This window comes from Genypterus blacodes, unplaced genomic scaffold (assembly GCF_046128005.1).
Source record: "Genypterus blacodes isolate CSIRO-AG114 ecotype Tasmania unplaced genomic scaffold, CSIRO-AGI_Gbla_v1 ptg000067l_1, whole genome shotgun sequence".
NCBI classification, from domain to species: Eukaryota; Metazoa; Chordata; class Actinopteri; order Ophidiiformes; family Ophidiidae; genus Genypterus; species Genypterus blacodes.
The window spans coordinates 12,516,746-12,531,865 of NW_027466879.1; the positions used below are offsets into that span (position 1 = coordinate 12,516,746).

General features: G+C 42.9%; 3 protein-coding genes across 3 annotated transcripts; 2 read left to right on the plus strand and 1 right to left on the minus strand.

The window, feature by feature from the left end:
- Nucleotides 1-248: 248 nt before the first annotated feature.
- Nucleotides 249-2,876, minus strand: sdr42e1 (short chain dehydrogenase/reductase family 42E, member 1). Its single transcript, XM_076155461.1, has 3 exons — nucleotides 2,696-2,876; nucleotides 2,230-2,305; nucleotides 249-1,848 (listed from the first exon to the last, which is right to left on the minus strand). The coding sequence occupies exons 2-3, from the start codon at nucleotides 2,289-2,291 to the stop codon at nucleotides 750-752; spliced, it is 1,161 nt and encodes a 386-aa protein (XP_076011576.1). The 5' UTR covers nucleotides 2,292-2,305; nucleotides 2,696-2,876; the 3' UTR covers nucleotides 249-749.
- A 271-nt stretch (nucleotides 2,877-3,147) lies between these two features.
- Nucleotides 3,148-5,798, plus strand: cnep1r1 (CTD nuclear envelope phosphatase 1 regulatory subunit 1). Its single transcript, XM_076155462.1, has 6 exons — nucleotides 3,148-3,362; nucleotides 4,302-4,373; nucleotides 4,644-4,717; nucleotides 5,058-5,167; nucleotides 5,288-5,342; nucleotides 5,449-5,798. The coding sequence occupies exons 1-6, from the start codon at nucleotides 3,290-3,292 to the stop codon at nucleotides 5,488-5,490; spliced, it is 426 nt and encodes a 141-aa protein (XP_076011577.1). The 5' UTR covers nucleotides 3,148-3,289; the 3' UTR covers nucleotides 5,491-5,798.
- Nucleotides 5,799-6,045: 247 nt separating this feature from the next.
- heatr3 (HEAT repeat containing 3) lies at nucleotides 6,046-14,371 on the plus strand. The gene is made up of 15 exons (XM_076156107.1): nucleotides 6,046-6,279; nucleotides 6,649-6,821; nucleotides 8,224-8,311; nucleotides 8,507-8,607; nucleotides 8,898-9,007; nucleotides 9,708-9,848; nucleotides 9,979-10,271; nucleotides 10,998-11,088; nucleotides 11,275-11,429; nucleotides 11,759-11,841; nucleotides 11,987-12,123; nucleotides 12,571-12,659; nucleotides 12,830-12,973; nucleotides 13,043-13,219; nucleotides 13,646-14,371. The coding sequence occupies exons 1-15, from the start codon at nucleotides 6,142-6,144 to the stop codon at nucleotides 13,757-13,759; spliced, it is 2,034 nt and encodes a 677-aa protein (XP_076012222.1). The 5' UTR covers nucleotides 6,046-6,141; the 3' UTR covers nucleotides 13,760-14,371.
- The last annotated feature ends 749 nt before the right edge of the window (nucleotides 14,372-15,120 follow it).

Genomic DNA, 15,120 nt, shown 5'->3' on the forward strand with positions numbered 1-15,120 from the left:
GTTGAAGGGGATTTGTTGTTATATGAACACAAATGGGATTTATTTTATTTTATATTTATTGTGCGGCATTATTATCTTTTAGATTTTTTTTTTATCATTCTATTAATCGTGCTAAAACACAATTGTTGAAATAATAAACATTTTTTGAAATTTTATTGAGGTAAATTCTTGGTTGGAATTAGAAGAAAGGAAATTCAAAAAAAAATAAAAAAAATAAAAAAAATCACACCAAATCCACAAAACATCAGAATCGTAGTATTTCATTTATTGTGACTTTGAGAACAGCTCCAATTATTTATTTACGAAAAACTGCACAGAACAGAACAGGAGGGTTTTATGTAAACAACTTGCTGTGGAGAGGGAGAAAGAGGTAGAATTTTCTAACAGTAACATAACAGCAGCAACAAAAAAAATGAAAACAACATGAAAGCATAATTGACCACTTCATTGTTTCCACAGGTGATGGTAAATTACTACATCTATAGGATCAACTACTGTATGTTCATTTCAAGAAACCTTTCCCGCTCCAGACCTCACCGCTTTCACCGGCAAGCAAACAACACAAAAGGGATTTCTGAAGCACCTGCCACTGATGACTACTTCACTAAAACGAGTACCTATAACTGATAGAAGCGCGGTTCATGGAGCATATCGTTAATGAAAGGTCCAGTTAAGAACCCATCTTGACCTGCGGTGCAGAATCGTACTAGAAACTGTCAAAATAATGTGTTTACTGCGCCCACTGCTTATTAACCGCCCACGCCCGGGAGGTAAGAGAGGACAACAGCCACCACGGCAGCAACAAGCAGACAGTCCACCAGCAATTTAGTGAGGAAGGAGCTGTGAGGCTTTTTCCCGTGTCCTCTGCTTCTGAACCATTGCACGACCTCATCCAGGTTGTACTCCCGGGGCTCATAACCCAGCTCTTCCTTAGCTTTTGCCATGTTGAAGTAGTGCGTCACCCCAGTTTTGTAAACCTCTGTGCGCGTCAACAATGGCTGGAAGTTGTAGAGAGGGCCGACGAGGTGGTGAATCATCTCGGTGAGGAAGGCAAACATGTAAATGAGAGCGACTGGCAGACGCAGCTTAGGGAAAGGATAACCCAAGCCCTCAACTAGAGGTCTGAAGAACTCAAAGTTGTTGACGGGCCGGTTGTCTGAGATGAAGTAGGCCTGACCGGCGGAGCGGTGCTGCTTCTCTGGAGTCAGAGCCTCTCCTGCCAGCTCGTGTGCCGACACCAGATTATCCACGTGAACAAACTCCACCAGGCTGCTGGGATCGCCGTAAACAAACCTGAAGATTCCCTTTTCTATGTAGTCCACCACCCTGGGCAGGTGTCGCTGCTCTCCGGGTCCGTAGATGCCCGCTGGACGCAGGGCACAGGTTCTCAGCACACCGTCGCCATTCTTCAATACTGTGCCATTAGCTTTCATCACCGCCATCTCAGCCAGGGACTTTGTTCTGGAGTAGTGGTCAGGGTGAAGATGGAGCGGTAGATAAGGGAGGCTTTCATCTCCGTTCTCTATCACCTGTCCTCCAAACACCACATTAAAGGTACTGGTGTAGATTAACCTGGACACCCCTTGCTCCACACACGCTTTAAGGATATTCTCAGTTCCTTGGACATTCACTCCTTCAATCAGATTCCTGTTCAGCTGCTCCCTGCCAGACATACCGTAGGAGGCAATGTGGAATACGCAGTCCACACCAGTTACGGCCTTCTCCACTTGTGCATATTCCTGTATGTCTCCCTGCACAAATACAATGTCCTCTGGTATTTCCTGGCTTGGAGGGGCTTTGTCAAACAGAACGATTTTGGCACCTTTTTTATGCAGCGAGCACGCCAGGCTAGAGAGGGGAACAAGTTCTACGTTATTTTATTCATCACATAGATGGATCCAATGCATCAATGCAATTCAGCTACTTTAAACTTATCCAAGATATGCCAACTGTGATAAATGATCCTGTTTTAACACAATGAGTCGCATAAGTTCTATTTAACTACTCTACAAATAATTTAAAATAAATGTATAGTAGTAGTACTTTGCCAAATCTGCAAAAAGAATTAAGATCTCAACTTTAAGCAACATTAAGCTGATGCTTGGTGTACTGGCGCCATCTAGTGGCAATGGACAATATTGCAGACAGCAGCGTTGTTCAGACTCCTTGTATTCCTGCATCTTAACCTCCAACAAATCACAATCTTAAACATAATGAAAGGATTCTTACCGATAACCAAAATACCCACAGCCCCCGGTGATCAAACACGTGTCTGTGCGAATACTTCCCATTGCAGGATGAGGATCTGTGAATTAATAAACGCGAGGATAAATTGGAATATTAAAAATTACATGTTAGAGACTGCTTTTAATTTCCGTATGCACAAGTACACAAACAAAGAGGTGCAAAATGTAAATTATTAATTACATTCAGTCCCGGATGTTGAGCAACCCCAAAGTCTCCAAAGTTCACTAACCTTTGAGGTGGTACAACTTAAATACGTCATGTATTATTCTAAAATTGGTAATGATTTTGCTGCATTACGCTGGCTAAGTATACATATATACAATATATAATACATGTACATCTATTTATTTGATTACCGGCGGCATGCGTCCCACCAGCTCAAGAAATATAACACACATATTATATAAATCCGCAGTCTGAACTTTAAACCACGTGAAGCGACACTTACCTCGAAAATTTAAAGGATCAAAAATGTGTTGAATGTCTGCTGGGAGATACTTTTTATGTACTTGTAATAATCGCACCGGTTAGCTATACAGTCGCTATACGTTAGCCAGGTACAAAAAAGTAGTGCCGGAGCCGCGGTTTCCACTTCCTGAGGGGGAGGAAGTGCGTGAGCTGTTACAAATAAACACGTTCCAGCGTCGTCAAGGTAAGTAGTAAGAAATAGGCTCAAGCAGGAAGTGAGACGGTTTTAATTTCACAATAATAGTGTAAAAATGCATGGTCGCTGAAAAAAACAAGCCAAAAAAACAAGCCTCTACATTGTATCACAATGTCAAATATTTTAGTAATTGCAATCTAAGAAAATAAGAAAAGGGTAGAAATATGACTTTGACTGCTTGTATTTTAAATTATATTCTTATTGTTGAACTATTGAAACATTTGTATTAATGCCAGATTGGAGGACACCGGTGAAGGTTTCTTTCGGCGCTCTCGTTAAAAAAACACACAAGGATGTCCCGCCTTTTTGAGAATTAAACCAATCAAAGCGAGATTTACCCACAGCACGGAGCTCGGATTGGTCAGTCGGCTTGTCGTTATGGCCGAGGGGAGACAGCAGCACAGGCAGCAGCTAGTTCTGTCAACCATGAACTCTCTGGAACAGGCTGAAGGTAACACCACCAAAAGCCGCGTACTGCATGTTTAAATCGCCGCCGAGTTCTTCTACCGTTTCGTCTGTTCGCCGGCTCAAAATGCTAACAAACGGATGAAGACGCGCGCAAAACGTTACGGCTGGCGGCGCTGTCTGCTAACCACATGTAGCCGGTTTGCTAGTGGTCCAGACTTATAAATCAGTGTTCTTGTTCTTTTCTTCAGCTTACTACCTACATATTTTTTTTTGATCAGCTGTTACTTTGACTTGTTAGATTCGAAACAACGCTAACACGCTTTCTACATTGCCTGGCGTATTGTGCCCGTCTTCTTTCCATTGCTACTGCTGGTGCTGCTCAGCTACCAAATGCTAATTGCGCTTTACAATGAAAATGTAGAATGGCTGTAGAATATTACGCAACATGTTCGGCTCTGCTTCCATCTGATCAGGATGGAATGTTGATTTAGAGCTCATAAGTTTTACATTTAACATACACACACTCTTAACAACATACTCTTTCTATCCACGTTGCTCCATTTGTGCTTTTTGTTTACATCCGGAGTTTGTAATCAATGTTTGACATAGCAACTTTTCTCTTAGTTTGATATGTGCATACAGTTTGTATGACTATAACGGCCAAGTTGTATAATCTATCCGCCTTGTACACCTCTGTTTATCGCTGTGTCTATTCTTCTGTCAAATTCCTTCCATGTTTACGCATGCATGGCCTTTAAAATGCTCATTCTGGTTCTGATTCTATAGATCTGTCCAGTTTCCTCTGTGTGCTGAGCCATGTTGAGGACCAAATCATGATTCATTCATTTGGTTTTACTTCATTACAGGGATCAGGCCCACAGCATTCACCTCATTTGAACCAAACTCTACCCAAATGATGTTCCACTGTCTAAGCTGCTATTTTTCACCATTTATAAAACAAACTATCTGTTTTTGTTACCAGACCTGAAGGCCTTTGAGAGAAGACTGACTGAGTATGTCTCCTGTCTGCAACCGGCAACAGGCAGGTGGCGAAGTAAGTAACCCTCAGTGGCAGCAATAGGGATTATTTACAATTGCATACATTGGCTCACATGGCACCCATAATACCTCCACTTTATAAAATATCTTGTTTCTTTTAAACATAGTCTTGCAATCCACTTTTGAGCCTCATGAGAGAATATGGAAACACATAACCCAGTATGAGCAGTAACAGTGGTCACAATGGTCATAATGGATCCTGATTATTGTGTAAATAATAAATGTCTTCTGCATGTTTCACTGAGTCAGTCCTCTTTCTTTTCAGTGATTTTAATAGTGGTGTCTGTATGCACGGCGACTGGAGCTTGGAACTGGTTAATAGACCCTGACACACAAAAGGTATAGTGACCTTAGCAACCGTAACCTAGATGTAGGCATTGGTTTCGAATAAAATGCAGAACATCTTTAAAGTGATATTGTAATGATTTAGCAAGATGTAATGTTTTTAACCTGATAATCAAATGAAGATCCAGCAAGGCCTGGACCATCAAAACTTTGCTTTACCGACGATGAAATCACTGTTTCAGTCCCGCTGCGTCACAATCGATCAATTCTAAACATTCTGATCTAAACCCTCCTCCTGCAGTAGGATTTCTTTCACTACATGAAGTACTTATGAGGTGAAGAACGTTGTTACTCAACATCATGTTTAATATTTAACGTTGGGTTTTGTCTGCAGGTGTCCTTCTTTTCCTCGCTGTGGAATCACCCGTTCTTCACCATCAGCTGTATCACCCTAATAGCTCTGTTCTTTGCTGGAATACACAAACGAGTCGTGGCGCCCTCAATGTATCCTTCTGTGTGAAAGTAGCAACCAAACGTCCGACTTAAGCAATGATGAAATGCTTTCTAGGTTATAGGTTGTAGTCATTTGTTGTCTGTTCGTTCCTTTGACCTTTGCCACTTCAGTATCGCTGCTCGCTGTCGGACCGTTTTAGCAGAATACAACATGTCCTGTGATGATGTGAGTTTGACCGATCAGTCGTTCATCGTCATCTGTCACGTTTACTGTGATGATATTTGTGCAGAATGTCCCAACACTTGTTTAATTTGCGTGTCCCACTTTACAGACGGGGAAGCTCATTCTAAAACCACGACCGAACATCCAGTAACCGCAAGGGCTCCCTCGTGGACTCAGAAAACCCACCGATGTGAAGTCGGTGTCCGGTTCTCGGCAATTAAATGACTGAAAAGGAGGAAGTGCGACAGAGGAGGACTGTCATGACAGAAATGCAGTTGAACTTAAGAACAAATGATCAGGCCTTCTAACGACGTCGCCTGCGTTGAATTCTACTCACTTATATTTTACTCATATGTCGTCAGTTCAAATGTGTTGATTTGGTTCCGATGTTGAGTGTGCATTTTAAATAAATGTCTATTTTTAAAATTATTTACCTAATAAATGCTTATGATTTGAAAACATATTCTTTATATCTTATCTTGGATCTATCTTGCACTTCACAAGAGCTTCTACCCATCTGCCTGTTCTGAAGTGTGTATCATGTCGTAGTTGATCATAAATATAACTTAAATATTAAGTTTGTATTATTATAAATTGTTGAATCGTTATTTTAGCAGCATTTTATCTCCTTCCCGTCCCACACATGTGTCGCTGCTGTTTACCGTGTGGTTTACGACAGCGTTTCTGCTTTCTGTTAGTACGGGACACTTTACGGCAGTAGGGAAATCTTCCACATGGCCTCCAACCGGGTGTGTGTTTGATCATCGTGTACAGAGGAAATCTCACTTTACAGTTTCATACAATGGGTAAAAGTAAGACCACTAAGTTTAAACGCCCGCAGTTTAACGCTGTGGGGTTGCCGGCGAACACTATGAAGGAGGTAGAAGAGGACGAAGATCTCGGTGATGAAGGCTGTGCAGCTGGGGAGTTACTGGAAAAAGTAGGAACGCAGTCCTCTGGTTTCGTACTGGGATCAGAGTTTCTCTGAGCTGGTGTTTACGTTTGTAACAGTAAACTAACATCTGCATCGCAATTTACGGTTTACAGTACCAATGTGAATTAACGTCGGGAAAACGTCAAGCCATTGAGCGGGATTGAACCAACACGACATCCTTCTTTGTGATATTAAGATACTAATGAATATCGCTGAACCCTTTTCAGTCAGATTGAGATGTAAATGGGTCATAATGTTCCGGGTGTTCTGTTTCTCCTGTTGATCAGTCGAACTCACCGCCCTGCTGGGGATCGTGTTTATGTGAACACAGCCCCCCTCCAGCTCATATATCTCCTTGTTATCCCCCCTTTAAAGTTGCAGAGTCCCAGTGCAGATGTCCGGGAGTTCGCCTGTGCCAGCATCTCCCGGGTGGTGCAGCAGAGTCAGAGCATCCCGGGCTTCCTGCAGAAGGACGCGGTGAGGCGGCTGGGCCCCATGCTGCTGGACCGGAGCCTGGCTGTCAGAGAGACCGCCACAGGAGCACTCAGGTACTCCAACTACACTGCTGCATGTGGCCAACTGACTAATATTACTAATATGACCTTTATTCATTCTGTTCAAGTATATGAATTAGGATTCTGAGACCAAATAAACGTTTGAGCTGGATGTTTTGACAGTAATGGCACAGGAGCAACTGATGACACTTCATTGCACCTATTAATATTGTTTACACCTTGATTTGACAAGTTCAGGTGTCTCTGAGAAAGCTGTGTTGGGTCATTTCATCTGAGTGGGGCGTTCATAGACGTACTTGCCTCACAATGCAAGATTACAAGCTTAATCGCCTTAAATAGAAGTAGCAGAACCTGCTTTAGATTAAATAATGAGCTTTACAAACTCTGTTTACAGAGCCAGCAGTTGTCACACAAACAACAAATACATCAATTTATAGCATTTGGCCAAATCTATTATGAAGAACTTGAACACCCACGCTGGTGTTTGTACTTATTTTGGCTGATAAGACCTCAGAGCCGCTCTTGATTGACGTCTCCTCCGTTTGCCACCGCTGTTGAGGGTAAAGCTAATCAGCCAAATAAGTGGAAACACCTGTGAGGATGCGCAGGCCTCCAACAACAAGGCAGCAGATGAGTCGCACCTGTCAGGTCAGGCTGGGACTGTACCAAGTACCCGTCAGCAGGGGGAGTCGGAGTCAGCAGCACAATATTTTACGGGGTGCAAACGGTGTAGAAGACTTTGTCACGTGTATGTAACGTTGAAGCAGATTGCGCTGACATACGGTGCACTTAGAACCGTTATAAAAGTCTGTGTTCACGTTTCAGTTTCATAAAATTGGATTTAATCAATATTTCCCTGCAGTATAATGCAGCTGATTCAGGTTAAAGCGCTATAATAAGCACACTGCACATTAGCTGTCAAGCACAAAGACAAAGTTTTTCAGAAAGCTAGAAATAAAGCAACTTATTTAGCCTATTTATGGCCAATCCAGAGCAGCAAGGAGGGAGGAGTGTGAGTAGACTCTTAAGGCGGACAGAAACACTCCTAAATGCCAGCCGAGTGTGCGAGAGGTCAATTCATTTACAACTTAACTTTATTAGGTGATCGTATGTCAGGGTTGTGAGTCACTCGGCTTGTTTTGTTTTTCACACACGCAGCACAGCGTATCGATCCCATTACTCCCACAGAGGGCAGCAGGCCACAACAACACAGCTTTGCAAAATTGAGTGAACGGATGGTTGCCGTTTTCCATGATTTGGTGGCTCGTGTTACCCCAGATCAGATGTATCAAAATTAGAAGATGTGTCACTGTGCACTTGCATCTCTCTCTCACACCCACACCCACACACACACACACACACAGGCGCGCATAAGTGCACACAGTGGCTGTAAGAGCAATTCCTCCATCAACTGGATTGTTTCGCCCCCTAACAGGAATCTGAGCGTGTGCGGAGGTCAGGAGGTGTGCGAGGACATGGTGAAACACGACGTCATGACTCCTCTGACGGCGCTGCTCAGAGAGGTGAGACGCTTCCACTCCTCATCATCACTCTAGACATGTGGCTGTAGAAAATAGAGAGCTATTGTATATTGTGGATATTTCTTACTGGATGATTATCGCAGGCTTGTTATTTAAAAATCAAGGCTGTGCTTGCGACCTTGTGAACTTTTTGTTATTCCGCCGTCTGAAACGTTGTGTTGTTGTTTGCTGTTTCAGTGCTGCGCTGGTTTTGAGAGCAGTGCCCCGTCGACAAAAGGCCAGAAGAACAAAGCGGAGGACGTGGCCAACGAGGCAGTGAACTTGCTGTGGAATCTGTGGTAAGCCAAGAGGGTTACGCAAGATGGTCAACCACAATATATTTATATTTCTAACCTTTTTTATATAAAGCCAGGCCATGGAGTTATGAAAGCACTAGAAAACAGTTCTATTCTGCTTTTCCCACCTGAGCTTTCTCAGCCACGCACAAAGACAAGAAGTCCTCTTCCTGAGCATTCAAGTTACTGAACCCAACCATGTCTTCTGACGAAAATGCTGCTGCATGTTGTCGACCTAAACGTATCGTGTGTCTTATCTGACGTCCAGCTCTGATATCATTTTGTCCTGCCAGTGAGAGCAGCAGCCAGGCACTGTCTGTGTTCAACAAAGCCGGCCTCCTGGATGTGGTGGTTCAGTGTCTGGAGAAGTACCCCAACAATGTGGAACTGGCCTTATCTGCTGGTAGGACTCAGTAATGTCCATAGATCAATTTAGGTTTTGTTCTATATTTTGCACTGTAGAATTTGATTGGCTTTAATGTAGAACAATACATTAAAGTCAATTTGCACTGAATGGGTATGTATCAGTCAATGTTGTGGCCTTCGCATGTCGTGCTTTGTTTCCATTGCCACTGAAACACGAGTCCTGAAATGATAGGTTAAGTGAATACTTTGTTAATCAGCTTATGTGAGGTAGGTAGAAAACAAAACATGGATTCATAACAAAACCGAATGTTTTAATTTGATAATGTTTGGTGAAAGTGGCCTTAAATCTATCACAATAGTCCTTTTCTGGCGACATGGCTCTGGAAGGTAGATTGGTTATCTAGGGATGATAGGGTTCCTGGTTCGATGCCGGGCGTATCCATTTCTGCGAAGAGGTGTCACACTTTCCAGCAGATGATAAATAGAAAGAGGGTGCTTGGCCAAATCTGAGCATTCCTAATTTTGAGCTTTAGCGAATTCGTCTGTGGCAGCCTATAGTTTAGTTTAGTTAACATGAAGTGTATAGCAGTGTGAAGCATCTGTAATGTAACTGACAAACAATGTCACTTTTACAAGCTTTCTAACCAGGGCTTCATATATCGTCACATTGTCACTAGCGCTTCTGGATAATTCAGACGCTTGTAGCATTGACAGTCTTTCTTCTTTTGTATTCACAGCCCAGTGTTTGCACACTGTGACTGATGACAACCCAGAGCTGCTGTGTAGCGCCAACTCTGCTGTGCTTGGAGCACTGGAGAAGGTGCTGCTGTCATCCGAGCCCAGCATGGCAAACACTCTCCTCAGGACGCTGTCTGCAGGTAGAATTTACAACTTGTTGTCCATTCTTTTCCAATTTAGACCAATATTGTTTGGGTATTAGATTCATACTCTTATCACATGAACACTTGTTGTATGTATTTATTGTCCCCCCTCCCCCCACCGCCTCAGGGACACTGTGGAACATGAAGAGCAGTCTGCCCGCTGCCCGCCAGGCCCAGATCCTCAGCGCTGTGGCAGCCACCTTGTCGCAGAGCCTCGAACTGGACGCCGGCGCGCTGATCCCCGAACTCAGACAAGCGGAAGAGGTTCGCCACGCCAGCGCACCGGCGACCGCAGACGCGGAGGAACAGGCTGCGGATGTTGCTGCTGTGGAGGAGATGGACGAAGAGGAGGAGGCAGTCAATCACAAGAGGAACGGAAAGGCTTCGAAGACAGACAATGACTTCTCGGACCTCTTACCTGTAAGTGATGTTTGTGTTTTAAACATTTTATCTATCTTTCTTTAACTGTTTATATTTACCATAAGCTCCCATAAATGTATGTCAGAGATTATGACCTCTTCTCCACACTGCTGAATGGGATCCTAATGGGCCTAAGTAAAGTAAGTAAAGCCCTCAGATGCAACTCGAGACGCTCAAGATCTCATCTGGTCTGGGACGTGCTGTGTTTTAGAAATTAAAAATGTGGTTTGCGTCTCCCTCTTGAAAGTGGAGACCAGAGTCTGTTAGCTTGGGGACACTCGGCAAGGTTCAACTGGGGATCAGCTCTTGCCTTCCACCGTGCTGTCAGACCAGGGACAGACAGCGGTGTCCCTCTCAGTCAGAGGAGGGGGCACTGAGATTGCGTTGTACAAAATCATCTAAAACATCCTGTCTTTGTCAAGCTTTCCGTTTTGTAGTCAAGTAATGTAATTATACAGCAACAAAACCACCCAGACTGACATACAGACACTGTTGCTAGTCAGTAGCAGATAATTGTGCTTCTGTTCAGGCCTCCTCTATTTACACCTCCTTTCTGTTTTAGATTGGCACTTATACAGTGCTTCCACAATTAAAATTGGACAAAGACAAGTCTGTGTTCATCTGTGGAGAGACAGTCCTCCTTTGTGTGGGGCTGTCAAACTGGGTGAAGAAGAAGTTGTTGTTGTTGTTGGATGTTGACTCCTGCGACCGATTCTTGTTGTCCAGAGGGGCAGAGAGGAGTTGAGGGAGGCGACGGCCTTGCTGACGGCCCAGCAAACGTCCTTGGAGATCATTGTCAACATGTGCTGCTCTGACGGTGAGTGTTGCGGGCACAGACAGCGGTGCTCACCCCAGGCACCGTCATCAACTTTATTTCCTGTGACACTCATATCACACAGTATGCGTTTGTCTGTACTTGGAAACGGCTCATTTGAGTGCCGAAATGCCTTTTTGTTGTCCCCCACGCCAACTGACTGCGTGTATGTATGTGTGCCTCGTTAAGACCCATCTGATGACGAATGGGAGGAGACGTCGAGCAGCGACGAAAGCGAAATGGGTCCTGATGGCCTCTGTGATGGAGTTTCCAATCTTTTGTCCCCTCTGTGTCTGTCGGCTGAGGTCCACGGGGCCTTAATCAACCACAGCATCCCGGAAAAGGCAAATATCAGTCCACTTCTTCATTCACTCCTGATCTGGGTCAGACTGTCATTTTACGTGAGACAGAGGGTTGACGGGTTCATCAAGCAATATCAGAAAACCGAGAGAAATATGAAGTTCAGTCATTAAGGTATAATTACCCATCTGCAGTATGCTTCTGATGATGCGGCCAAATCCAGACACCTGCTACAGAACAGTTAGAATGATCTACATGTACAATTTGATTTCTTGAACATACTTGCCACACACAGACTAAACACTATGGAGATTGTAATTGTTGATGATTGTTGTCTTTTAACACGTTCTCCCTTTTTGATTCAATGCTCCAGGTCCTGAAAAAGACCCAGTTTCCCAGAAAGGAAGCGATGGATGTGTGCCACCAGAATCCCGCCTGGAAATGCCTGATAAAAAAGTAATTCGCTCTCTCCTCTGAAAAACCAACAGTGGCCGTGATTATAATATTTATCTTTCTTGCCTGATAAAATGTTGAACATTGCACCATTGTCACTCTGTACTAAGGCAAAAACCTGTTAAACCAATATTTCTGTTTCCTCCAGGATGTTAAGGGTCCAGTACCGTGCGCTGACGTGCCTGCACAGCGTCCTTTCTGCCATGGACGCAGAGTCCCTCGGGGGAGCACCGGCCCTGCAGGGGGCAGCACAGCACCTGTCCACTCTGGTCTTTGGTGTTGAAGGTTGTCCATTTATGTCATTGCGTTTAAATGTGGCACATACGTTTCATGACCTCATTATGGGAGGATTCTATCTGCACTCAGATGTGGTATGAGATACGGGACTGTGAGTCTTTGCCACTCTGGCTCGCTGAACCCTTTGGACTCATTTTCTATTTAAATATAAACTCATATATATGCCAAAAAAGAAAATAACAATAATTTTGACCAAAATATCAGATAGAACCATATAATGAGATCAAGATGTAAAAGAGTACAGAAATACAAGAGAAGGGAGGAACGGAATGATAATAATAATGTAATCTAATAGGGTAAATGAGAAACGGGAATGTTTCCAGTAGTTAATGGGTTAGAGTGTAATGTAGCATTTAATAATAATAATAATCTGCAATGGAAATAGAATGGAGTTTGTAAACCTCGCGTTACATTTTCTGCCGTCTTTGTTTTCAGAGATACCCCAAGATAAGGAGTTCCTGGAGGCCGTCATCAGTGCCATGCGCTCGCTTTTACAGATGATGGCATCAAAAAGTATTCCTCAGGTACAGATACATTCTGTAGCACTAAATCAGCTTTGCCTTATGGAGATTTATACAGCATTTATGTTCATTACTGCAATGTGTGTTATTTAGCTTTTCCCTGAGCCACTAAAAACCCACAGCAACATTTCACACTAAAGTCACACTGTCCAACACGTTTCTCACTCTGGTAGTGTATGAGCCCCCAGCAGCTGATGAGCCTGAGTGAAGCAGCCACCCACTGTGAGGTCATCAGCGTGAGGGTCAACGCTGTGGCCATACTGGGCATCACTGGCAGCACGTTAGCCAAAGAGAAGGGCACTGTTGAAACCCTGCAGGTATCCCTTTTTTCGATCTACTTTTCCTATGTAAATTTAGTTCTGCAGCCTAACAAATCCCTTTCACAGATGATCGGGAATGCCTTACTTCAAGTTGCCACCAGAGATGACAACCTGGTGGTAAACGGGGAAGCCCTTGATGCCATATTTGATGTTTTTGCGGATGGGGACGAGGCGGAGACGGCAGCAAAGAACATCCAGCTACTGCCCGCATTGAAGACCCTTCAGCCTGCCTTCAAGGCCAAAGTATGCATTTGTCCTGATAGAACACGGTTCTTGTTGGATTTATTTTTTCTTGCAATTTGTTTTTATTGAAGCAAATATTGTGCATGACATTGTGCATACAGTTGTAGGATATTTTGGAGATAATTTTCTATATAGAAAGAGGGGAAAGAGGAGAGAGAAAGAAGGAAGGAAGGTTTTATTATCACTACTATTGTTGTTAAACATTATACATAGACCCTGAGGTAGAGTACAAGTAGATTGGAATTGCAATGATGTCATAGGGTACATACAGTTCTTACAGGATTGTTGGATTTTTATTCACAATTGCACATAACAATTCCATTTTCTCTGCCAATTTTTTTATAGATGCTTTTCAGTTCAAACTCTGGATTTTCTGTTGAGGCTTTTTCCACTTCAATAACAGCTCCTCTTTTCTTCCTCAACCAGATTCGCAAAGAAGGGCGAGGGAAGTACAGCCCCCAGCAGCTGTGTGTGTTAGATAACATCAAAATCAACTTGAGAAGGTTCATTGGTTACCTGGAGAAGGTGGTGAAAAAATGAGGACAGCCGAGTCTGTACGCTTTACCCTGTATAGACAGATTCTGTATATGCCAAAAGAGGATGGTGATGAAACCATCAAGTAGCCTATTTATTTTGTTGATAGGAAAGCATTTGAAAATACTTGGTTTCATTCTGTGTATTGATTTACTATTAGTTAGTTGAAGTGAAAAATTCGGGATGGAACCTAATGACAGATGCTTACTGCATGTTGCAGTAGAGGAGGTTTTGCTCCATTTAAATCAATTTGTGTTCATTATTGAACTTAAATTTGGCATAAGATTGAAAGGGTTTTTTCACAACATCAAGTCCCCAGTATTTAATGGATCAATTGTGACAGCCTCTCTTTGTTTGGACCTCAGTGTACCATATTTCACCCTTCATTTCAAAGGGTCACATGACTAAAGGGCAGAGAGATTAGTGGCAGAGGGATTGCTACTTGCAGGTCCAAAGTTTCTACTTCTATATGAAAAAGAGGATTTTTTAATATTTACTCGGCTTGCCCGAGGAAGATTAAAAACAAAAATTTAGTTTATATAACTCTCAGTCTCTCTAAACAAGGAGAAGTCAGCATTATCACTGCCATCAACTGTAATAAAAACACATTGAGACAGACTTGTTGAATTTTGTCGCACATGAAATCATGTTTTGCCTTCAGAAAAGAGCACACTTGATCCCTCTCTCTGCCTCCAATCTCTGGTGTCCTGTCCACAACTCAGAATTTCTATATTAAACTTTATAAGTTGTGACAGCAATTTACAACACAACAAAAATGACTGTCACCAAAAGTTTAATTCCAAAATTGTCAATGGTCAATTGGAAACCAGCAATTTTGTTGGAAGCACTCGGGACCTGGAATTGGTAGGACTGAATGATAAAAGTCTGGAATATCTCCATAATTTTTGCATAGTCCAGACATGATCAGGTGGAGATACTTCTTTTAGTCAATAACAAAAAATAATTGTTTTGTGTTCATCCAGGAAGTCATAAAAAACTGTTCTGTTGTAGTGAGACACACCCTCCTTGGCATGTTAACAATGACCTCAATGTTAATAAAAATGCACATCATTACTATACAACTACTCTCGGAGATAAATTCAAGGGGGGATATGTAATCCCGGTTTGTACGATATGGGTTTTTGAATAAATCCAAATTACTGAAGAATTGTTTTCCTTTGCACAATTCGCCCTCAACTCAATATATGCAATGGGTTGGTTAATTACAAAGCAGCTCTATTAATAGTGCAAATTTGACTAGGAGGCTTATGACTGTGCTTTGCAACGACATTGTTGACTCACTACAAATAAACACTTTCCTGGGGCGTAATTCAGGTGTCTGAGCAGCATAAGAAAACAGGCCTGGG